The sequence below is a fragment of the Streptopelia decaocto genome, assembly GCF_964273445.1.
Source record: "Streptopelia decaocto genome assembly, chromosome: 20".
NCBI lineage: Eukaryota > Metazoa > Chordata > Aves > Columbiformes > Columbidae > Streptopelia > Streptopelia decaocto.
In genome coordinates this window covers 3,101,875-3,127,334 of record NC_138675.1, presented here as the reverse complement: position 1 = coordinate 3,127,334, position 25,460 = coordinate 3,101,875, and the positions used below count along the sequence as shown (strand labels likewise).

Sequence of the window (25,460 nt, the reverse complement as noted above, 5' to 3'; positions counted from 1 at the left end):
CGCATAGCTCTCCATTGCACAGCCACCCGCCCCTTTGCACCCCCCTCGCACAGCCCCCCCCTTTACGTTCCCCTTGCACAGCCACCCCTTTTGTGCCCCCTCGCCCAGTCCCGCTCCCCTTCGCGCCGCCCCCTCTCCCAGCCCACTCCCACTCTCCCCGCTCCGGCAGCCTCTTCTCCCGGCACAGCCCCCTGCCCGCCTCCCCCTTCATCCCCCCCCCACAAGCGGCGCATGCCGCTCCCGCTCTCTCACCTCTCTCCTCCTCTTCCTCCCTCCCCCAGGCCAAAATCCTGCACATGATGGACGACAACAAGCAGCTGGCGCTGCGCATCGACGGGGCGCTGCAGGCGGCGGGGCAGGAGGTGACGGCGCTGCGGGCCGAGCTGGCGGCCACCGGCCGGCGCTTGGCCGAGCTGGGCAGCGAGCCGGCCATGGAGCACGGCCCGCACAGCGCGCAAGGTGGGTGCCGCTCCGCGACCCCCCCGGCATGGGGAGGGGGAGGGAATGGGGGGGTTCGGGTCCTTCCGCGGGCACCGCCTCCATTTGTTGTGATTTTTCATTGTGTGTTTTAGTTGCGGGGTGGGGAATGGGGGGGGTGTGTGTGTCCCGTCGGGACGCGGCTCCACCCGCCGGTTGCGGATCCCCCTTTGCTGTTTAGCAGCTCCTCATTCCCTGCTACTTCTCCCATCGTTTTCGGTTCCAAACCCCCCCCCACCCCAGCCCGAGGAGGGGTTTTCGCCATCCCCAGCGCGTTGCTGAACTCGCCCGTTCCCTGCACGCCGGTCTCCCCGGTACCCCGGCTCCCATAGCCGGTTTCGTAATTGGGCAGGCGAAGCAGCCATGTTCCCCGTGCTGCCGCCGCGCTCCGGCCCCGCCGCTCCCCGCTGCCGCCGGGCCCGGGGCTCCGCTCGGCCGGGAGGGGCCGGCGGGCAGAGCCGGGGGGGCGAACCGGCTGCCCGGCAGCGGGAGAGCTCGGGGTGTGCGGGGCTGCGGGACCCGCCCCGAACAGCCAGCACCAGCGTGTGTGTAAATCTGGCTTGCGCGGACCCTGTGCCGTGCATACATCCCCCCCAGCCGCTTTTAACCCCCTAAAAAGTTGTCACCAGGCCTCGGAGCTGGAGCAGCGGGGGCCGAGTGTGGAAAACGGGGTGCGAGGGGAGTGATTTGTGCTCTTGGCTTCGCGTGAACAAATGGGGTCTGGATTGTTTCTGTAGCGCTCTTGATGGGGTCCGGTTCTCATCTGGCTGAGATTTGCTGCTTGCTGCTCATCAAACTAGTGCTGGTATCACTGTCACTTCAGAAACATTTAAATGCAAATGTATATATATATTTACTAAATAATTGCAGGCTTGCATGACAACTCACCCTGGAGCAGCCTTGGTGTCAGATCAGAAATCACACAAGCCCTTTCTCGATAACTGAGCTGAATTTACACCTGCGTGAGAAAATCATCAGCAGCTGTTAATTTACATGTTCCTTGTTGACTGTGGGTCTCTCTTGGTATGCTGGTTTGGCGTTGTTTCACAGTTGCATTTTGGTTAAGCTGTAGCTTTTCAGAGGTCATGTAGGTCTCGGTGGGCACCGTTGCTCCCAGCCGGCTGCTGGTTCACCGCTGGTATTTTGTTTGTGGCGTTAATGCAAATTGATTTACAGGGATTAATTGGTGGATTTGTTCCATCCAGCTTGTTGTATTCTGCTGTTTTCCTTAGCAGGGGTGTGGAGTGTGAATTCCAGTTGTTAAACAAAGTTAATCCGTCATCAGGTGGGTTTGCCGGCTGACAGGAGCTGGACCCAGCAGAGCTTCCCGGGAGCTGAGGGGAGTAAAGTTGCATGTGCAGTCAGGTAATACGTATAGGTGCCTGTTGGTGTAATCTAAACCACGTATGCATTCAGTCTACCGAGGTGCTTGCTTTTATAAAAATCTGCCGAGAGAGCGGATGAAGGATGCCTTCATCATCCCCACCAGAGCGGGGGCATCGGGAACGCAGCTGGTGACTCTGTAGGGGCATCAGCGTGTGGAAATGCAGCCGTCCAGCTAGAAAAACAGGTGAAATCCTGCAGCTGTTCATGCGCACACCTATTCCTATGGCTATACTGCAATTTGTTTCTTCTCCAGGAGACTTTTGGGGAGAAGCGTGTGTTTTTGCGGAGGGGCAGTGCCTTTGTTCCCGCAGGACACCCCGGCAAGGGAGGGATGTGCGTGTGGTTCTGCAAGGGGCAGAGTTTCTCATTTGTCTTCCTCAGAGGTTTTCCAATCTGTTGAGTGATGCAAAAACTCCTCTTTGGCTTCCTTTACTGTCAGCACGCTGGGGCAGAATTGGCATCCTGTAATGGTGCGGAAGACATGCACTCTGTTCTCCAAAAGGTGTGCCCTTCTGCTTCATAACTATAATTACGTATACTTTGGGGTGAAAAGTGATGTGTCGGGGGTTGTGGGGTCCCTGTGACCGGTGGTGAGGAGTGGTCCCATTGTCGCTGGGGTGCACGAGTGGTACCTTGGGCAGCTGCTGAAGTTGCTGGAGGGGTCACTTTATCCTCCCTCTCCTTAAGCTGGCAAATTTGACTCGGGGTGCTGGTGTCTAAGAGGTAGGAAAGAGGACATTTCCCTAACGAGGGGTGAATCTCTGGCCTTGTAGCTGTAGATCTGTGAGTTTTTTTGGTTCCCCATGAGTTTAAGAGGCTGTTACTTAAGATGTGATATACCCAGCCACGTACCAGTGGTGCTATAACAGAAGCCGATCAGTTAAGTATAAAATTGCATCTAAATAGCATTGCGTTCATCGTGCTTATTGAGGAGAAAGGGGGGCCAAGAAAGTACTTGGCCTCCTGCTGATTAGATTCACTCTCTGTTTTGAGTTTCCTCTGTAAGTTTGCTACTATTGTTTGTATACTGCCATAAATACGCTCTCCTACGCCACTCTGGGTTTGTATAGGCAGGCCCAAGGTATCTATAGTGAACTTTACGTTTTTCCTCAAGGATTTTGAGACAACGTTCAGAAGGATGAGGTAAAAACAAGTATCTCTGAGTAGCTCTGTTGTCGCGTCTTGTAAGTAGGAGGGTTGCTGAGCTGTGTGATGTGTGTTAAAGGAAGCAGGAGTGAATTGGCTGGGCAGCCGCTTACCTGCCAGTGCAAACGTGGGATGTGCTGGGGTTGTGGTGAGAATCTGCTCGGGTCCTGCTGGAGAAGCAGGTGGCAGAATCATCAGGTCCCTTTGCTTGTCGTGGGAAGGAACTCGGTGATCCCAGCACTGCTCCAGGTCAGTCCCAAGTCACGCGAAGGGAGGTAAATGTGTGTAATTAACACTGACTTGGTGAAATGTGTTATTTGTATAATTATGGTGCAGCTTGAGACAGCTCCAGGTAATAACTCTTCCACTTTTGTGCACATGGAGACTTTTCCCCACTGTAATGCTCTTTTTCCAGCGGCGAGGTGTGCTTCAAGGGCCTGTTTTACATAATTTGAAACAAAACTGGAAGAATTCAGCAAAGCATAAGAACAGGAGTGGATGGTGGGTGTGTGTACGTGGGTAGGAATGAAACTTGTGTATTGTTACCGTCCTTAGCGTGAGTGTTAATCACTCGAACCGCTCAGTCCTGACAGTCGGTTTTAAACAGCGAGTTTGCTGCAAGAAGTAGTTTGGCTGCAGCCTCCGTCTAAACCCGGATGGAAATCAATACTGCGTGTCCCCGGCGCTTAGCGCAGCAATTAGAGCTGTGTGTCAGCACCCTCGTGCTTAAATTCTGATTCAAATGAATATTGGTTGAATTAATTGTGACCAAAGGCGTGCCTGCGGTGGGGTCGGGATGCTGGGGATGGGGGGATGCAGGTTGGCAGCAGAGCATCGCAGCAAGCGCCGTGCAGCGTTTGTGCTCAGCCATGGCCCCTGTTCACGCTGGGTACACCTTTGGGCTTTTGGCTTTGCCTAATCTGTGTTTGTATTTTCAGTAGTTTGAATAAAAGCAATATCTGGGGGGAAACACAAAGCTGGGGTGCAAGGACTTGCCACCTGAATCAGGCGCTTGGTCTGTTTAGCATCGTGTTTCTGCTTTAGTCTCCTCCCAGTATTAAATGGAAAACACCTCAATTAATTAATGTTGGTAAAGTGCTTGAAGATGTAAAGCGCAATCAATAGCGAAGTGTTATTAATAAATACCTGGCTCAGCATTTGGCTCGTCTCGCTTCCCGTTTCCGAGCGTTGGTGGCACGGGGTGGTCGCTGAGCCCCGGCTCACGGTGTGCGGTGCTGGGGATGCTGTTTGCACGGGGTGGTCGCTGAGCCCCGGCTCACGGTGTGCGGTGCTGGGGATGCTGTTTGCACGGGGTGGTCGCTGAGCCCCGGCTCACGGTGTGCGGTGCTGGGGATGCTGTTTGCACCGGCGCTGCCGAAATTCCGCTGGGAAGGGAGCAGGAGCCGCCCCTGCTCCTGGAGTAAAGGGTTTCTCCTCCTTGCTGCACGCTGATCTGGGGCATATAAGAAAGATTTCAGTTGTGTCTTGGTAGGCAGTGATGCCGAAGGGCCGGGGGGACCTTGATGCTCATGACAGCCTAAAATAGTTTTCTCTTTTTCTTTTTGATCTCTGTACACTTTCGTAGCTACAATGCAAAGACTTGGACTCTTACCCAGGAGGCAATCAGTTACCTCTGGGCTCTGTGCTGTTGCTATTTTGCGAGTAATCATCTCAGACTCTTGAAAATGTACCATTTTCATCTTTTCAGCGATCTCCCTGCCATTTGTTCCTCCAGAACTTGAGAGCTGATAACATAAAGGAACCTGAGCAGTATGGATACTGCTGTCCAGTCGAGTATCAGGAGCGTTTTTGCACCAAATTTATCGCAAGATCAAGGTCTTGCTGTACTATTACTCTCTCTAATAATTTCCTACTTTATTTACCTCTGTCCTGCATAGTTCATGGGGTGAGGGAGCAATTAGTTTCATGCTCTGAAACAATTGCATGCACGGGGGAATAAATTGGTGTGTAGTGGTATTCACGTGGTTCTTTAAGACGCAAGGAACTGGCTGCAGACAGCGCTTCAGATCCCTGTTACATCTTAGTCTTTGCAAATGGAAATGTACAATATCCTTTCTGGAGTTTTCCTATTCAAAAGCCTCATCTGGCATGTTTAGTGTAATATTTAGATTGTTGTTCCCTTAGGGCCTGTCCAGGGGAGTTTTAGTGAAGCTCCTGGGGATGAGCAAGCTCAAGTAAACTCAGAAGTTGAAGGAGGACTTAATCCAGGGGTTTGACTGCCTGTTTTGTAGCATAACCATGAAGACATTTAGTGTTAGACTTGCAGATGGGGAGAAGGAGTGATAAACAGGTCCTGGTCTTAAACTCAGGGAAGGTTAAGGGTGATTTTCTCTGTTGGGTTCAGACACTTTATCAAATAATCACTGGTGGGGCTGGGTATCCCCCAAAAGGACAGACTTTCCTTCCATTAATTATTCTTTATTACTCCAGATATATTACAAACTGTGCTCTGCGGCACTGGGGCCGGGTGATGCAGAAGAATGTGCATCCTTGATGTGAAACTGTCTGAGGTTTTGCGGCTGGGGAGGCTCCTTGTCCAGCCTCGGAGGGCAAATGTCTTTCCTTGAGCAGTCCCTGCTCCTCTCCTCACACCAAACGGGGCCGATGTACATCCCTATAAATTAGCCGCTAGCACGATATATGGCCACGCTTCAGTCTCCAGCTTATTAAAATTCAATTCTCATAATTTCTTGTTGACAGCGAAGCATGAGATAAGAGCCTTTGGTACTGACGCAGCAGCTCGCGGAACTGCTGTGCTCATGGTGCAACGTGTGGAGCCGGGTTGTGGCTCCATCTCCGTGCGAAACCCTGGGGAATCGGTCAACCAGAGACCTCGTTTGTCAGGTGACATCCTCACCTGTGGGATGCTGAGGGCTCCTCGCTTGCCACCAGCTTTGCAACCTGTTCCTGCTTTTCTCTTGCTGTACAATTTTGCTTGAGTCTTTATGGCTGATGCCTCCAGGTGTTGAGATGGACTTTGGGGAAGCAACAGGTCTGGAGACCTCAAGCTGGACAGATGCTTATTTTGAAGTTTGGAGATGTGTGCTGTGTTAGCAGGAGGTGGAACAGGTTTAGCTTTTTTAGAAGAAAAAGAAGCAGCAGGTCTGGGCTGTCCCACCAGAACAGACACAGAATAATGGCTTTTGAAAGCATTGCCCAAAGTCCTTTTCATAGTCGGTTTGTTTGCCGAAGTTGCAAAGGGGAAGGAAAAGCTCCTTCCAAGGTTTTCCTTGTGTACTCCTGGCCTAAGGGGTATAATTGGGTGGTTTGGGGGTGTCTCCCCTGGGTTAAGAGCCTGAGGTTCAGTGATGCTGACAGGCTGTGAACCAAGGGCACCTAAGACAACAGACGCTTTGTAGGAGGACAAAGCATCGCTGGGTAAGAACAGCTTTGCAGAGGTATTGATTGTGATTGAGTGTGACGCTGTGCGGAGGTGGCAGCTCCCAGGGACATCCTGATACCCCAGTGCCCTCAGCCGGGCTCTGGCTACACAGCTTCAGTAGGCTGATAAATTGCTTATTTCTCTAATCTCGTTAGTCTTCCCCTGCCCCAGATCCTTGCGAGGAGCTGCCGGGATGGAGACGGAGCTGGTGGACTTTGGTGCAGGCTGACTGCTCCCAGCTACACCAGGTATGGGTGGCTTTTGGGGCAGGTTTCTGGTGTTCTTTTTGTCCTACCTGATGAAGTGATGTGTCTGTGTCCGAAAATTGCTAGATTGCAAGACCTCCACTTCTGAGTGTGGAAGATGCGCTGCAGCAGAGAGCTGCTTTTATGTGGCACACTTGATGGGAAATGGGCTTTTTTCATTAGGATTTCTGACACCTGCGAGGGCTGCAGCGGGCAGGGCTGCGTTTGCACTGAGAAATGGAAAAAGCTCTCGAGTTTTGCTTTGCGGATGTGTGGTCAGCCCCAGATTTTAAGTACACACACCACCATGGCTGGACGTTGCTTTCAGATCACTCGGATGATGGGAAAGGAGCAAAGATGCCCATGGAAAGATGAGTGGAGCATCATGGATCTCCTTTGGGCACCCAGGAGACTCAGGGCTTGGGAGAGGATCAGCCTCATCGTTGAAGAAGGAAAAGGGGCTGAGTGATGTGGTGCGGTCCAGGCTTGGGCTGCATCCCGGGCTTGGAAACTCGCCTGTGTCTCTTGCTGCTTCCACAAACTTTTTTTGGAAGCAGCATCTTTTCTGAGAGCATCCATAAATCTATTTCTCACCCTCCTTGGTCCTTATGGAGTTGTTCTGCCTCGGATCTTTTCTTGACACTTCTCCCTCTAAATTGAAGTTACAGGCTGAACCTTTGGGGTTACCTGGTGTGTCACAGCCTTTGCTGCAGCCGTCCCCAGGGACACGCTCCTCTCCTGTACCACTGCTTTATTGTCCTGCTTCGCTGGGTGGCATCTGGAGGAGAGTCCCAAGCCTCTCCATCACCTCCTCTCTCATGAAGAGAGCACACATTGGGGTGAAAAAAGATAGTATTTGGTGTGAACATGTGTGTGATGTGGGACGTAAAGAAAGTGGGTGAGCGCAATGCTGTGCTGATGCCTATCGCTATGTTTTCCCATGACTCGTTTTTGCAACAGCAATCGAACCCGGTGAGCTGACGTTGCTGTGGAGAAGTAGTTTGTGGCAGGAAAGATGACACAAGGTCAGCACTGTGTTCGTGCAGCTGGCTAATTGCCCTAATTGCTCCCTTTTAACAGCAGAATATCCTAAAATGCTTAGTTTGGCGTGTTGTGGTTTAGGGGCGCACGGGAGCGTTCCGTACCCTTTCGGGATGTGTTAAGAGGTCTTTGTAAGGTTCTGCCGTTGCTGCCAGGGCTGGTTTGAGTAGTCTGCCCTCCCATCATCAAGTGGGATTCTTTTCTTTCAGGATATTTCTGATGGCTGTAAGATACTCCTGCAGGTCGAAATTTGCTGCAGGCGCACAAGCACGGGAAGCATTTGCCTGTTTTCCAGGGAGATCTGCTGCGTTAGCTGGAAAGCAAAGCAAATTGATTTGAGGAACAGATCTGAGGAACTTACCTTTGATGTCTCGATTTAGATGGTCTAGACGCTCTCTTAAGTTGCAGGAGGGGAAGAAGAACATCATAGAAGAAACCTAAAGTGCTGCTGTAAAGGTTTGAGTGGACTATTGAGATTTTCAGTAGGAAAATCTCCACGTGCAGCTGCGTTTTGAAAGCCAGGAGGGCATGGTGTTTTTTGGCATGACCATCACAATCTGTTGCTGGGGGTCTGGGCGCAAGGATGTTGCTGGAGAAGACCTTGGGGACCAGTTTTCCACTTGGTGCCGTGATGGAACGACTCCTTTTTGGGGGTGCGGGGAAGAGGAGTGATTGGTTGGGCATCGATTGCTCTGTTAGAGCTGGACAATGTCACTGAGTGCACAGAGAATATTCTTCACCCTGCAACAGCAAAATATTCCATCTTTCTATGTGTTCAGCGTTGTTTTTCATAGCCTTAAATACACCCAATTATTTGCTTTTATGTCTGTCAATTATTGCATTATCTACTCGGGCAAAACCTGTTGTTTTATCCACCTGCAGATTCTTAACGTTAATTCCTTGATCTTTTATATCCTGCATAATGTATCTGGTGTTGTTAAATGGCTTTGCCCAAATTTGTCATTATTTCTTTCGCACCGAAGTGACGGCTCAGGCAGGAGGGGGAACCACGAAAGGGGGAGACGCCGCGCGCTCCCCGTACATTTGAAACCTGTAATTGAATTTGCAGAGATTGTTGTCATCCTTGGGAACAGCTCGTTTTAAAGCTGCGCAGGGTTTTGCTCAAATGAGCTCTGCTTTCCTGAATTATTTCTGTTCGTGGTACAGAGGGGTCCAAAAGTGATATTTTGGGGTTAGAGGCCGGATTAAGGGAATTACTGCATTTCCATGCAAAGCAGCAGGAGCTGGTGGGGCTGAAGCTGCACAGCTCCTGTGGGAAAACCATCAAAATACAAAGCTCCCGGTGGCGTGGGTCTGAGAAACAGTAGAAAGGCCACCTATTTAATGCAAAGGGCTGTATTTAATGCCACAAAGGCATATTCTGGAGCAGTATGTTGTAATGTAAGCAGAAACACTTCAGGCCTCATTAATTATGAGGTACCCGGCCGGTTGTTGAGTGTTGGCATGGGAGTGGATTCTTGCAAAGCCCCGGAGATGTGATGCTTTTGAACACGATGCTTTTGGTGGGTTGTTGAGCTGCTGGGAGAGGCGGTGGTGGGGACAGAGGGGACATGAGCGGGTCCCCAGCATCTCCTGGGGATGTCCCTGGTGGTGTAGGAGCTGCTGAACGTGCCATAGTCAGAGTGAGTGAATGGGGCTAATGGGGAGTGCTGGAACATGGGTTCCGACTGCTGCTCGCTCTCCTTGCCCATGTTCTTGTGCCTGTGTCATTGGTGCCTTTGGGACTTGAGCTCTCAGGAGTTGCTTGCAAGCTGTGGAAGTTTTGCTGGGGTCGTGTAAAGGTCTGTAGTGGCTGTTGTCCCCGGGACGAAGCGTGTGGCACCCACAAAGGTGACCCGCAGCTGCCCGGGTTGCTCCACATGCAGTACCGAGTACAATTCATTGTTGCTTTCAGGGAGAGCAAAGCTTCGGAAAGCACTTTGCACTTTCAGAAAGCACTTTGCATTTTCAGAAGGCGCTTTGCATTTTCGCCACCTCTGCAGAGAAGCTTTTTATGTGCTGTTCCTCCTTGGACATGCATCATTTCCAGGGTATTTTGGTAAATGATCTCATTTAACACATCTTCCACACCCTGCCTATCACTGTGCTTTCCGAGTGCATTCATTAGGGACCGGTTTGATTTGGGGCATAATTCCTCTGATGGGCACATTTGCTCTGCAGCGGCAGAACATCTTTGATTCAGCATTACATGTATGGCAAGATTAATGGAAAGCACTTTACTAAATAGCTTTGAGTACCTTGTAGGTTCCTTAAGGATTCTTTTCTTTTTTCATTTAAATGGAACCATATTACCTTGGGCTGAGGTTTATTTGATGCTGTTGTGGTTTGTGGACTGTAGTGCTCCCTGTGCTGCGGGGTTGGACTGTGCACATCAGAAGGTCCATAGCTCCTGGAAATAACCCGATGCTAAATCTGGGTCTATGGCTGTGATTATTCTATATATGTTTTACTTTGTGGGGGGTAGAAGGCATCAAAAAGCCACGAGAGCTCTGCCTGTTAATTAGTCCAACAATAACGTGGTATTGACCACCCTGCAGGATTAAAATCCCATATGCAGATAATGGGTGAACTCCGCTTGTCGGCAGCATGAAAGGATCAGATAATATCAAATGAGCAGAGCCGGCTGGTGCGGCGCTGACAGCCTGTCGATAGCGTGATGGCAGCACGCACACCTTTGACCTCAGCACGAGGTTTAGTCAAACCTGGCTTTGCACTGTCACATTTGCACAGGGAGAAATCAAGTAAATCCTCATTAGTGAGAGGCCCTTTGTGGGTGGCTTCGGGAGCAGCATTTGGGTCTAGAACTGCAGGGCTGAAGCCTTTATTAATGTGATTATACAGCTGGTTCTTGGTCTCATGGCATTTAGTGCAGCTCCTAACATTCATTTCCCATAATTTTCAAGGTTCTTTTCCCCACCTTGGTGCCTTCCAGAGATGGTCAGCAGCTCTGTGACAATGTTGGTGACCTGACGCGGTTCTTTGTCACAGCCCGAGCCAAGCCCGTGGGGCTGAAAGGCCATGGGGAGGTATTTTCGTGCCTGTGTGGTTGCAGGGACCTGCCCTTTGGTCAGGATGTACATAATAAGGGGCTTTGGCCGTTGGGTTGGTGGGTCGCCGGCCCTCGGTGGGTCGCCAGCCCTTGGTGGGTCGGTGGGTTGCCGGCCCTCGTTGGGTTGGTGGGTCACCTGCTGCAGGAGCTCATGTCCAGTGTCATCTCAGGCCGGGTGCTTCATACTCAGATACCTTCAATAATGCCAGTGTTGGATCCTCCAGTGTGTTCCGAGCTGGGAACAGCTGAGCTTTTGGGTTCTCTTCAAAAAGGAAAATTATCCGAGCCTTGAAGACTTGCTGTGATTTATTCCGGTTCCTTTTAGTTGCAGCTGTACATAAAGAGTCCAAATTGGGGAGATATTTTGCTTAACTAACAGTTTTGTGAAGTAGCTCCTTTGCTAATTCATTTTTGGTCGTTACTGCCAATGCAAGTACAAGGTTATCTTGCAGGGACGTTTTGCATCTTTCTTGCGCTTGAATCAGCAAATGCGTGTCTATCTTTGTGACAATCTGGTGAGGAGAGGGGAAGTGGGAAAACTGGAGTGGTGCTTTGAAGCTGATTTTATTCATGCTGGTTTTTATATCAATGTTCAAAGACACTCATCAAACCAAGTGTCTTGAGTGAGAAGGTGAGTTGGGTGTTGCTGGCTACAAGTGGATGGCACGAATGGACCCGGTGCTGGAGATAACCTGCAGCAAGTTATCAAACATACTCTGCTTCCTCTGGGGCATGTTTTCAGCATATCTTGAATTTCTTTAAGTGTGTGTGCACAGTGCAGAGGGTAATACCATTAATTAGACCAACAAGAAAGACTAATATAAAGGTATAACCCTCTATAGTATACTAGGTTTATCCCTGATTAGCAGAGCTGCTCTGATCTCATTGTAAATCTGTGTATATGTTGTTAGGAGAGCAGTATTAAGTTGGTAATTGACACGACCAAAAAGTTTTGTTGAAAAGGGGTAAAAAAAAGGTAAGGAAAAATAAAACAACACATAACTTTGAATTAGTGTAGGATAAAACCACAAAGATTTGTCTTTATTCCAGTCTATTAGGGAACAAGGGTGGAGGGAGGTGTAGGGTACCAGAGATGCTACAGCTGAGGCTTGAATTAAAGCCAAGAGGATGTCAGCTGCCCACCTGTAACCCATCCCCTCGCCCTTTGGCTTTTGCAGGCATGGGACCAGGGCCTTTTTTCAGTATGTACACAGCACCAGAAGGTCCATTCATGCCTCTGCACGCCAGCATTGATATCAGGGGAGTTCCAGGAGCCTGTCCAGAGCAGAACAGATCCCATAAATCCTAATACAAGTGCTACGCAAAACACTGTATTTTATCAACGCGCTCACGCTCGAGCTGAGTAAATATTGTCCTGGGCGATATAGAGCCAGTTCCTTCTGAATTTGAGCCAAAACGTTGCTGGGTGAAGCCACGGACTGTGTACGTGTGTGCTGCTGTGGGCATCTCCGTTTGACACCGAGGGACGCGCGGGGAAGTCGGGGTGTTCCCGGGCGAGCTGTTGTTCCTGGTGTTATTAAAAGTACTATCACGACGAGGGGCTGCTCGGGCGCTGAACTCCGTGAACACGAGGACGGTGTCTGTCTGGGTGACGGGTGCTGTACGAAGAATCCTGATGAGGAGCCGCTGCCGCTGCGTTATCCTGCCCGCTGGGATCTGCACACGGAGGTTCCTCCCTGCCTGTTTATTCAGGCAAGCACCAACTTGCTTTGTTAGTTATTTCACTTCTTATAAATGATGGCTAGCAGAGAAGATTAGCTACTTTCTGATGAAATAATGTTTTTATATATATATATATATATTTTTTTTTTTAATATTTTAAATTGATTTTATGGTGAAGAACAGCAGCACAACCAGGAGATTTTTGCTGTGGGTGGTACCTGTATTGGAATTTTTATCTTCAGTGTTTCCTTTAAGCTTATTTGCATGAGGTTGAACTGCTAAGCAAATGTTCCCCGTGTTTTAACCTGTTGCACAGCTACACCGGCCCTTTCTTTGTTAACCTGCTACGGAAATGAAGGCAGCTCGCTGCGTGGATGCCTTCACAAACAGACAAAAAGCAGCCAGGTCTTTATCAGCGCCGAGAAACCAGGGCACAAAAACCCTGGCGTGGACCCACATCTCCTACTTATTTGGAGATGAAAAGCTCTTGAGGCTTTGGTTTGTTGTGAAAGTTAATTGCGAAGCACTTGAACCTTGGCCGGGCTCCCGCGCCGAGACTCGTCACGCCCGAGCTGAGCCCTCCGACAGGTCCGGGGCTTGTCCGGGCTGGTTGTCGGTACCTCCAGAGGGACTTTCTTCCCAGATATTTTAGACATCCCAGAAAGAGATGAGTGCTGGGGCAGCAGGTGAGATGATCCCACCCATAACATCACCTTGGCTGCTGAGGCACCGCTTCGGCTTAATTATGGGTTGCGTTTGGTAAAGGCTGTCGTGCCTGCATCAAATGACGTCTGGAGGTGTCCGTAAGCAGAGTTGGTTCCTCAAGGGTGTTCCCAGCACTACTCGTTGCCCAACGCGTCTCCGTGACCCACCTGGGGAGGCATCTCAAAGTCTTGGTGTCCCAGAGCGTCCACTGAGATCTTCTCACATCTTTCAAGGTCAGAATACACATCCACGACCCTTGTGGTTTTGGGTTGATCCTCCGCGTGAAGGTGGTTCTGGCTTCAGAGCCTCTTCATGCGTTGCCTTTCAGATCTGTTCACCACAGGAGCTTTTCTGCATTGCTGCCGCTGCAAGCGGTGGGGAGCTCTGTCAACCAGCCAGGCTGCTCAGCACAAACCTGAACGAAATGCAGAAATAAATGCTGAGCCACGAGATTGCACACAGATAAGGGTGTTTTTTTTTGCTGTCATTGTGTTGTTTGGGTTTTCTTTAAGAGGATTTCTGATGGCTCCTTTCTGACCAGCGGCCGTGCAAAACCTGGCGCACCAGGTAACTGGTTGACTATGCCGATGGGTGGTGAGACTGCAGGTATTGCAGTGGTGGACACCAGCGTCTAAGCCTTGCTGTTGTGTGTTGTGTAGTTTAGCCAGGCTGGTTCAAAGTTGGCACAGGCTCTATACGTTGCTTTGGTCTTTGGTTTCCATCACAACCTCCCAATGGTTTTGCTCAGCCCAGGGGTTGTGGTGCAGGTGGGGCAGCAATGGGAAGGCACCAGTGTGGACAAGGGATTGGCTTAATTGTCATAACGGGAGGGCAAAACCCCCTAACACATCTTGAAGATGCCAAATGGAGAATTCCCCATGTTGAGTCTCCATCCTCCATTTAAAATAAATAAATACTGCCCCGTCGGTATCGGTTTCTAGGTGAGCAAAACAGAAGTAAATGTTACTGATCTGGCAGCGCGAATGGAAGGAGGATGAGGAGTGATGTACGAAATGAATTGCCAGCCAGTTGTTATGTTTTTCTGGATTGGTCTTGCAGCATTTCTGCCGCGCAGGCCAGAGCACAACGTTCCCTTCCATAACGCTCCCATCACCGCAGCGTGATCGCATCCGACTGCCACCGATGGGGACGCCGTATTTATGTCTCAATGAATTTCATCCCTCGGTCTCCATGTCCCGCTCCTCTGGGGAATATCACAAATCCAGTGTTACAGAGTACAATGGCACGTTTGATTTATCAACTCTATTAATGATCTGGTTGAAGGGAGAAACAACACATTAATTAAATTCTCAACCGATGATTAAGTTGGTGTTATGAGCGCCAGGCAGGACAGAGATTTAGCATGGAGAGACCGGAGTGATGTGAGAAACGGGCATGGAAACGCTACTGTGCTCACAATAGCAAACAAAAACGTGAGGAACGGGGATTTGGTGCTTAGATGATGCTTAGAACAAGTGGAAGTGTTGGGCTGTCTGCAGTCTCCACCGATTGTAACCAAAATCAGTGTTGTGGGCTCATACTGGTATATACCGGTGCAATGGGGAAGGAGGAGCGCTGGGTATTCATGCCCAAGGGGACAAATTAATATATTGTTTTAAAACCCAACCTACAGGTTGTCAAGTGTGAGCACTTTGGCGCTGCTCCGCTGATGGTATTAACAGAAATTCAAGCTGACCTAAGCGCACCGGGGTGAAAACAAACATTTACCCTCGGCAAATCCTCGGCCCGAATGTGATTTTCACCGTTGGCGTTGGGCTGTCTCGTGTTTTGCGTTTCTTTTCTGTGGGTTTTAGTAATGAAAACAAACAACTTGGCTTCACCTTGGCTCGTACTTCCCTTCATTTCCAGTCGCTTTCTCTCGTTCCCAGGCATTAGTGCACATTGTGTGTAGTCTGAGCTGCAAGTGGGCGGGAGGACGTACTTTTTTAGTTTGGATTGAACATACTTGTTTTCTAGCACGATGCAAAATCTCTGAAGTTGGGGCCGACTAGTTTCTCTTAGATCTACACAACCAAACACACAGTGCCCAGGCGGTTCCATGGGGTCGGTGTGTGCAGCCCCACGCTCCAATCCAAATCCTCCCCTCCGCTTTTTGGGTTGAATTCCTGACCTTCCCTAATTGTCTCCAGCTGAAACTCTCCCCTAAAAGTGAGCTCAGACAGCAAATATTTTGGTGCAAAAGCATTAACACTTTTTTGGGGGGAAAGCCTCTTTTTTTAAAGGTGGAGCAGGCTGGAACTGGTGTATTCAGTTCATTAAAGAAACCAAATGTGCTTTGTGTGTAAAGGCACCTGTGGATTGTACGGAATAAAAACGCAGCAAACCCGACAGTGAGTTACAGTGTGTTGAGCACAAGGGGAATTTTAACCAAAAGCCTCTTCATCCAACATCAAACTTAGTGTTGGTTGTCAGAGGGGGGAACTTGGCAAGGAACGTTATTAATTATTTGGGGCCGGGCTAAATCAAATGTATTTTGGACACTGAGTTAGCACTCAGGTTATTAAAAGGCTGTTGAAGAATGAAGAACAGTTTCCCTAGCTCACTGTCTTTCCTCTTGGTGGGAAGAAGGATGTTGTTTTAAAGATGGGTTACCATTGCTCAGGTGCTATTTTGCCAGCTCAAAGACACCCAGTGTGTTAGAGTTCTTGTAGTTTTAATATGTTTTGCAATTAAAAAGGGGTTTTTTGCATGTCAAAGGGATTTGTGGGCAGGAGAGATGGGCTGGGGGTCGGGGGAGAACAGCGCAGACAAGGCCTTACAGGGAGTATTTATCCATTTTAAGGTGAGTTGTATTCATCAAATTGCAGCAAGCTTCAAATGTTCCTGCCATTTGATGTGTCAGAAGAGACGAGCCACTATTTTGCAAGATAAATTTATACAGTTCGGATCACACTTGTGGAGTTTTGGGTTTTTTTTCAGCGTTTCTTGTTTTACTAATTGCAATTGCCTCACGTCCTCTGATCTATTATACTTTTTAATAAGGCATATAATTCATTATTTAAGTGGTAGTGTTCTGATAATTAGATGAGTTATTTTTGTCCGTGCTGATTAGTTGGTAAGTACAGATTAATATTTGAAGACGTGACGTGGTCCCTTGATATTTTAGTTTCAAAGAGGTGATGTGGCGCTTGTTTCACAGCATTCCCGACAACTTCATCCCTTACAGTGGGAGGAAGGTGCCGACAAATTGCAAAGAGGCTTTGAAAAGCTCCGGATCTCATTTCCCCTGAAAAACTCATTACATTAAATGCCCAGCGAGTGTGAGCTGGGGCTGGTATATTGAAATTGCAACCCCCTGGGCAGCAGCATCTCTATTTGCATGTGCAGCATCAGGTACCGCGAGCCTCCTTACACCCAATGAGGTTTTGGGGTGCGCAAGCAACATCTGGCACATCGCAGCGCATGAACCCGCTGTTTGCTGGATATGCCCTAGAAAAGCTTTGCCCCTTCACAATTAGAAAGGCTTGGCCTTGCTGGTTTTTTAATTGCAGGGCAGGACAATGTGGGCTTTGTGCCCCGGTCCCCGCGCTGGGGGCTGGTGTCTCTCCCCTTCGTGCGATGCCGACAGCGGAGCTGTGCTCCATTGGTGATGCAGAAGCTGTTTGCAGGATTAAGGCTTTTTAAATTCATTTGCAGACTGCTTAACGAAGGGTGTGGTGGCCGAGGCGGGGGAGTGGGGACTCAGAACTCAAGTGCAGATATCAGCGGGGTGAGACATCCCCGCGTTCCCCGTCCCCTGCAAACCAGACCGAGCGGAACAGTTGATGCGCTGCAGCGTAATGAAGCGCGTGTTTTTGGAGCTGCAGCCTTCTGCCTTCTCCAAGATGATATGAGCCGTGCTGCTACAAGAGATTATGTTGTTGGAGCTGAGCCATCACACTATTCAAGACCAGATCTCTGGGAAGAAGGGAGTAAACCACATTTTTTTGGCACTTGGTCACCCCTACCAAGGAAACCACAGTGCTCTTCAGTGGCTCGTTTTTATTGTAGGCTGTTTCAACCCTCCCTGCTTTAGCAGATGGCTCCAAACACAAATAAGCCTCGGGGACGCCTGTCACTGCCTGTGACCCCGGGGAAAGTAGAAACCACATCGGAAATGAGCAGGGATGGGGAGATACCGAACATTTTTCTTGAGCAAATAACTGTGGCAAAGGGAAAGCCGGGGTAAGCTCCACGCGGTTATCGGCGCCGTGAACGCGCCTTGGGCAAACCGCTCGCACCGCCCCGCGATGCAAAGGGGGTTCCTGATCCTTGGTGGCTCAAGGGCACCTGTGTTAATCAGTGGTCTCTGATGTATCCACAAAGGTGTTGGAGGGTTTGCAGAGCCTGAGGACGGGAGGTGAAGTCTTTGGGATGTTCTCCCTTGGGTTACTTGGGGTAAATTTGGCGCTCGCTGTGTCTTTCACGTAGTAATCCAACTGTAGTGGGATGGTTGCATGGGCTCTGGAGATGAGTTCACAGACAAGTGTAAAAGCAGTGTAAGAAAAGCATTCACCAAAGCAGAAGAGTGATGCTGAAGCTTTCCATGCTACCCTGGTTTCGAGTCTGTTGGGCTGGGGAAATTAATTAGGGGCTCAGCAACTGGGAGTGGGGGACAGGAGGGTCTGTGAGACGGACAGAGGTGGAGCAGAGGAGACCAATGTCATCTCCATCACCCCATCGTGGTCCTGTAAAGCAGCCCAGGATTTCCAGCCCCTCTTCCTCGGCATTGGAATCGGGGCGTTGTGCAAGCAATTGCTTGTGCTTTATGCACGATCTCGCCACCGCCGAAGAGGGGAGGTCAGAGTGTAAGTCGGTTAAGCGGCCGGATTGCCCTGGTATGTTTGCCACAGGATAATGGAAAATTCCTGTGAAGAGTCTTGCTTGATCTGGGGCCAGAGGAAACAGGATGAAGTCTATTCCACCAGCGAAACGATAGAAGAGTACACTCTGCATCTTCCGGCTCCTGCTGCCAATGTTTTTATAGGCTTGAGATTTTATTTTGAAGAAGAAAAATAAGCGAGCGCAAGGCCAACCTGTGGTCATGCCAGGCTTCTTGCCTTCTGTCCTCCCGCGCTGCCCGGGTGCCGTTCCTCTGTATCATTTTGGAGGATGGCATGCACAACACCCGCGATAGTTTTATTTTCTGCTTCCCAGGACGATGGGAGGAATGTGGGGCTGTGCGGGTCCCCTGCGGTCGGTGTCCTGACACGACATACCAGGCACATCGACTCTGCCCACACCAGTGGCTGCTGTAAGTTCTTCATCCTCTTGCTTTCCCTAAGTGGCTTTGGGTCCACGCTGCTGCATGGAAATGTAAAAATTACCATCACAACTGTTGTTGAGCTAAAGGGAATTGTCAAAAACTGGTGTCTAGTAGAAGTCTTTGAAAGGAAGTTTTAATATCTCTTAGGACTTTGTGGTGCTTTCATGTTACAAAACCATTCAGGCTTTAGACTGAAGGATCCGACTTGTCTCTCTTAGACTGTTATCATTAATAAAATTACTTTGCACTTTGATAGTCCCTTTCATTCAAGGATCTAAAAGTACTTAGAAAATGCTAATGACTTAAGCTCCTTGATAGCTCTTGAGTGTGGCTCTTTGTACAGAATTTGGTCCAAAGCCTAGTGAAGTCACTGGAAAGATGTCCATGTCATTAGCTCAGGCAAATCCCTTAATCTGTCTGTCCCTGCTTGTCCCATCTGCAGCCAGAGCTAATGGCAGGGACATCTCCCCATGCCAGGACTCTCATTCTTTCCACATTGGGATTTGTTTTTCCTTGGTTTTTCTGTCCAGTTCCCCTGCTGAGGAGCACACGGGGTGCTGGTACATTCAAGGCAAGGGAGGGGGACATAAAGATTTAAGGCTGCCTGTCTTGGCTGCTGTTGAGCTCTGGCTTAAGGTCAGAGATTTAAGAGGAGTCTGGGTTGGAAATAACACAGAATTACCCTGTAAGAAAAAGCCCTGTTAGCTCAGCAATGATACAACATAGAGCACAGAGCCGTCATGGCCCAGCTCAACGGGCTGTTTTCTCCAGGAACTCTGCGTCGGTGGGAAGAGTTTAACTGTTTCTCATAGTTTCCAGTCTAAGACCATCCCATAAGCTTTATTCCTTCACCCATTTTTAGTTTGTTGGAGGTTTGCTGTTGATTTAAACATTTGGGATCTCAGTTGGAGAAGACGGTTCCTTCTGCTGCGGGATGTAGCTGTGGATGTGACTGCGAGGAAGGATTCATTGCTGCTGCTGGAAACGCTCGTTTGATCCAGTTCATGGCTGTCAACCGAACTAACAGGGGAGTTCTTCTTACTGTATTAAACAAGATAAAAGCCGTAATGCCCCAGCAAAGCCTTAGACACAAGGCTCTGTGAACGTCTTGACGCCCCTTTCCTCTCCCAGCTGTACGATGGGCCGTGTAATGTCCTTACATCTGATCGGCCGTGACAATCTGTATTTTATGGATCCTCACTCTTTGTCACCCTGTTACAATCTCTCCTCTCCCCTACCTTTCATTCATTGTCTCTCAAAACCATCTCATCGTTGCTCTGATGATTTTTTCCAGTGGATAAGCCTGTTAGAGATAATCTGGTTTGCTGAATTTCCTTTCCGCTGGGCAATCTCCTTAATAGTCGCCTTGGAGGATTTCATCGTGTTTGGTATCAGGATGTGGTGTTGTATAAATACTCTGTTTCTCCATGGTCCTTCTGCTGATCAAGGTCTGTTCTTTCTCCTAAATAAATTGTCTTATTGAAATACTTCTGAGAGGGGAGAGCTTCATGGAGACTTAGTGTGTGTTTGGTGCTTCTGAGCAAATGGCGTTGGCCAAGATGGTCAAAATTCACCGGTGATTTTGGACATGTCGCTTTTGAGAGTTCAGGGGCCAAAAAAAACAAAGGGAAGAAGAGAAACGAAGGAGCGGGAAGAGTTATCTTTATCTATCTCTATCCATTTCCCCACTATGCAGCGATCAGTAGTGTCATTTAATCTCTTTCAGAATTTTATCAGACTTGGCGTAACCTGATAAGGACGTTTGCCACCACCGCACCTCTTGAAAAAAGCTCATTTTCAGCACTTTTTAAGGCAAACCTCTCCCTTGTTATACGTGCTTCAAGGAGGACTCTTCTTTTCCTTGTCCAAATGGGGGCTGGATGGAGGGTCAGGACATTACAATTCTGTTCCCGGCGTTGCCAGCGAGTCGCTGAATGATCTTCCGCAATTCATTTGATCTTTCTGCGCCTTGTTCTCACAAATAAGGACGCTGGTAATAACTTTCTATTGTTAAAGCTCTGGTAATAACTTTCCATTGTTAAAGCTCTTGTATAGAAAGTGCTATATGGGAGTTAGAATAATTATTGTAATCATTTGCAAGTGAAGATGCTGGAAAGAAAAGTTTCTGCAATATAGGGCCTTAGTGCTTGTTGAGGGGAATTATTAGAATCATTTTGGCTGGAATGACCAATAAAATGTGAATAAGGCAACTGCTTCTATTGGAGTTTATAGTCGATGGGGAGCTAGATGATTGAAAGAGAAATGGGTGGAAGGTGTAGGTTTCCATTTGAGCTGTCTTGGAATAATGCCTCTGCTTATTCCAGCTGATTTGGGTCTTGTGTAGCATCCATACACCATGGGGGTTCCTCGTACATATGGGCAACGAGTTGTTTGGGCCATTATTTAAACAAAACCCAAAAAACCCCAACCAACCTACCCAGAATCGGTGGCTGCACAGGCTGATATCATGCAAGAAAGCAACTTGAATCAGTAAAGATAGTATAACGTTGACTGTGATTGTCCATATGGTGCCTTGACACGGCAGTTATAGGTGCATTAGGATAATGGACAAGTACACGAATTTGCTCTATACAGTTCTCAGCTCCTGGCTCCCACCCTGTCCCTTATTGCCTCCAATTTACAGCTCGCTAAAAATAGGTCTTGGAGAAGACTTGGAGCTGTTGAGACAGGGCGAGACTGTAAATCACTTGACAGCTCATTTCCTTATAGCAAATACCTTACTCTTATGACTATATGTTTAGATTAAGGAAGGAATAAAATGTAGCAAGAACTTAGCCCAGTTACCACGTGTTTCAGTCGTGTTTCTTTTTCCTTTAATGAATATCAGCCAAAGTACATAGGAACGGGACAAATGTTGTAGGAGAGACATGAACTGGACATCATTTTCTTTAGAACATCTCGGATTTGGGGTTTTGATGCGGGAAGGGAGCTGAGCCCTTTTAGCCCGTTTTCCCCCACTCCGCACCCCTGGAGCCGCGTTCCCACAGCCCGTGGGAGCTCTGCCAGCAATTCCAGCTGGGATGGGATCGAGACCTTGTCGGTCGTTCCCTTTCCTTGTGTGCGTGAGGACCTGCAGGGCTCTTTGCAAGCACCACTTAATCCAAAGCGCTCTCCTTGGGGTTGATTTTTGCAAGATATGGGCAGCTTCATCACAAAACCTCCACGACCACCTCTGCCCTGTGCAAAAGCCACGTTGCAGAGGGATCTAGTGATGCTCACCCATATTTTGGTGCCAGTTTAATTTCCTCTAGTGCTACACCCCACATTCCCCTTCTTCATCTCCACCACAAAGGGATCAGCCAGACGAGAAAATTGTGCCAAAGCTCTGCGGCGCAAATAAAAGTCATGGGATCAAGCCTGTAATAACAGACTTCACCCTCGGTTGCAGCGATATGTGTTTTAGATGAGTGAAATTAGAGCCTTGTCTCGCTGGATGCAGCTTCTGATAATCAGATCCATTATCTGAACGCCGCGCTGTCTTTTCACAGCAAATATTTCGGTGGTGTTATGCACGGTGGGGTGTTTGCATCGGTTTGTGGCAGCTCGGGAGAGCCGAGTCCTGCTCCCAGCTCTGACAATAACCTGCGATAAGATCGCGGACAAGACTCTTTTTTCACCTGAGCTGCTGTTTCCCGACCTTAATGTCTTTGCAACAGCAATGCCATATGACAGCCAGAGGTTATAGCGCTGCCTTAGACTTGCGCGATCTATCGACATTGCGCAACAAGAAGAAAAGGAGTTATCAGTGTCCCAGGAGGCACAGAACAAATTTAGGTCCCGATCTTGCATATGCTTATACAGCTAATTAGCTGTACTGAATGGCGCCCATTCAGCCCATAGCACTTGTCCTTCATCTGTGCAGGACCGTGCGCGTGAATGCTTATTGTTGCACGTACGTTATTTCTTATGTTCTTGTTTGAAGCGAGGAACAGTCTCTCCATTATATAAACCTTTTAATGTAATACAGCTATTGCTCTGAAAGTACAGGCCCAGGTAAATTTATGCTTTTCAATTGCCAGGTTTGAAAGTGCTGAGCTTGGCTGGTTTTGAGGCAGGAAATGTTCAGCAATATTTGTCGTCGCATGGGTTGATGTGGGTGTTGTGCCAGCTCCGGGACTTTGAGTAACAGACGCATAATGACTGATGGCCCGATTGTTGTCGGGTGCTTGTGTATCAGGACCTTTCTGTCTTGGCAATTGATCTGCTTGTTCGTGAACGCTCCACCAGGTCCTGCCGGGATCTCCTGGTTGGTTGGCAGCAGAGGTGGCAATGAGACTTTTATCCCGGTTTGAGCTGGAACTTCACTGATGGTGTTTGAGGATACAGGAGGATGTAAAAACGAGCAAATCCCGTTTGCAGGAGGAGAACGCGAGTGCCAAACGTGCTGTGGGGTTGCGCTCTGTGCGTCGCCGGGTCAGCGCACGAGCCGCTTCTGCTTTGCTCCTACAGTAAAACTACCTTGACCGAGCTGAAAAGCCAGAATTTACATAATGATTCTGTGTTAATGATATTAACATACTGGTACTAACAGTAGCTTTTAAAAGGCAAATCTGCAGAGATTTATTTTTCTATTTGACCTTGAGTGCTGACATTGGACTGGCTTGATATCGCATTATTTTCCCCCCGTGTTTGAACTTGAAAGGTTCTTTAATACTCAGCTCAATGCTTCTGTTTTGCTTTTTAAATTCCTTATTATTTCCCATGGCTGTAATGTGCACCGATACCCCGTGCCAGGTCATTTCCAGGACTTGGACCTGAATTAGATTCAGTAGCTGGAAGGCGCCGAGTTTCAGAAATGTTTGTACATGATTCAGTTCCTGGAGGACAAAGGCTCATCCTTGGCCACGGAGCCTCTTACACGCGACTCTCCTTGTGCTTCCAGGCACTGTGAGAAGAGAAATGTGGAGGCCGGCTGTTCCCAGGATAGTCCTGCCTAAAGTTTCCCGCCTGCATAGCTAATTTTGAGTTTTGTCTCTTTTCCCAGCCACATTCTCTCTCGGAATCTTTATCAGATGCTAATTAGCACTCATTCCCACCCAGCACCAGGGTGTTTATTAGGGTTTTTGTGAAAGCTTTGCGGTTCTGGCACTGTTACAACCCCACTGATGAAATCTCCCGTAACCCCGTCCCGCCTCGGCTCTCCCCTTTATACCGATACACAAGCGCCCGCTGACCCCGAATTATTGAATTTCAGCTGTGCTCAGCTCAGGCATCTTGTCACGAGTAAAGCTTGGGGATAAATAGGGTTATGGCAGGATGCGATGTGCGATTTCCAGCTCGCCGGAGGTGTCGTGTGGTCCTGCAGAGTCGCTGGTGTTGGTTGGAAACCCATTGCAACCTGGAGTTTGGAATTGCAGCGTAAGCCGCCGCCTGCCAGGTCTGTGCTGCGATTGCCCCGTCAGCAGATGCCATGGCGCCCTTGCTCGCCGCTGCTCCCCCCCCCCTGCTTATTTGTGTTTGCGTGCCTGGGATTCTTGCTTTCAGCGCAGCAGCAATAAATGAGCCATTTGCATAATGAATGGGTTTAAAAAGCGCGTCCCTGCAGCGTCTTGAGCCCTTCAGAAGGGCCTGTTTGCCGGGAGAAGGTGCTATAATTCAAAAAGCTCAAATTCCTCTAGGAAATGGAAGTTTGCGTGGGAAATAGGTGATTTGTTCAGCTGATTTGTCCGGTGTGTACTCGGTGCCCTTGCACAGCCCTTGAGTTCAGCATCACATCAGCTTTTGGAGCAAGAAGAGAAAATGCAGCATATTGCACCATGTTACAATCAGGGGGGTGAAATGGGGGAGAAGTAGTGCTGGAAAAGGCTGGTTTGCTCCCAGTTCCTGCTGGTCGTGTGTTGTAGAAGTGATTGAAATGCTTCATGCGTGTTTTTTTCATGCAAGGTTACTGGGAGTTCTCTTTGTTTCTGGGTGCTGCTGTCCTTCACTCCGTAATTAAAAAGTGTGCAAGCAGGTTTTATTTCCTGCCTGTGTTTCCTTGAGCCTTTCTGGAAAAAAAGGGACAAAAAGACTCTCTCTCCCTTCTGCTTTTCCCTGTGCCCGTTGCCATCCTGGCATTGGTTTTGGCTCCTTTTGGGAAAATAGTCGTTTAGCGCGCTGTCGTCAGCCTCCTGCAGGGAGGACCGAGGACAACCCCGTCAATCAGACCCGCGGGCTCGGGTCAAAAGGCTGAGTTTGTGCTCAGAGGAACGTTAATGCAAAAGTGGTGGTTTGGAAGGGGGTTTTGGCTCATAAGGTGAAGATTGCACCTGCAAGAGAGCAGGGGAAATGCAGCATCAGGAGCGGTGCGACCCTCAAACGTATTGGGGTGCTCCTCTCCCTGCTGCATGGGGTCATGGGGTAAGGACCCCAAACCAAACCCCGCTGCCCACAAAGGGGCAGGAGCCCTTGGTCCTTGTATGTGGGGAGTTTTCTGCCGAGAAGCCCAGGAGCTCAGCCGGTGATGCGTTTCCCAACTGTTTCTAACACAAAAAAGGAGGATGAATAATGAGCAGCGATAACTCTCCTGCAAACATTAACATCCCGCTCGCTCTGATAAGATGTTGCTCCCATTCAAGTCCCTTAAAACGCTATCTGTGTTTCCAGGGCTTTCATTGCAAAAATTCTGCAAGGCACCGGTTTCTATTTGTTTTCCTTTAAACCGCTTTCCAATTTCTGTTTGTCAAGTTTGTGGAACTCGTAGGAGGCTTCATTTGAGGAAGAGGAGATTGAGTATAGTCAAGTCCTTAATGGAAAATGAATGCGAATCAAAATCCAGTCCAAACCCTGTAATCTCTGCCCCACACAAGAAAGCTGCACTTCAAGGAATAAAAGTAGGAAAAAAATAGGTTGGATTTAATTGCTTTGGATGCCCTGTTACAGCAGAAGTGCAAGAAGACGATAAAAGATGCAATTTAAAGCTCAGCAGCGACGGGTTGGAAACGCCGGTGCTGGTGCTCCGGGAGATGGTTCCTTTATCCCCAGCACATCTCTGCTGAGTTAAGATAAATGTTGAGCTATTAAGTTCCTGAGAGGAAT

The 25,460-nt window shown here is 48.9% G+C and overlaps 1 protein-coding gene across 1 annotated transcript in view; it reads left to right on the top strand.

The window, feature by feature from the left end:
* The first annotated feature begins 259 nt into the window (after nt 1–259).
* Nucleotides 260–25,460, top strand: part of KAZN (kazrin, periplakin interacting protein) — a 77,924-nt gene continuing 52,723 nt past the window's right edge. The window contains exon 1 of the mRNA XM_082069590.1: nt 260–459. Within this exon, the coding sequence (XP_081925716.1) occupies nt 297–459 (163 nt within the window). The 5' untranslated portion in view covers nt 260–296. The remainder of the gene's footprint in view (nt 460–25,460) is intronic.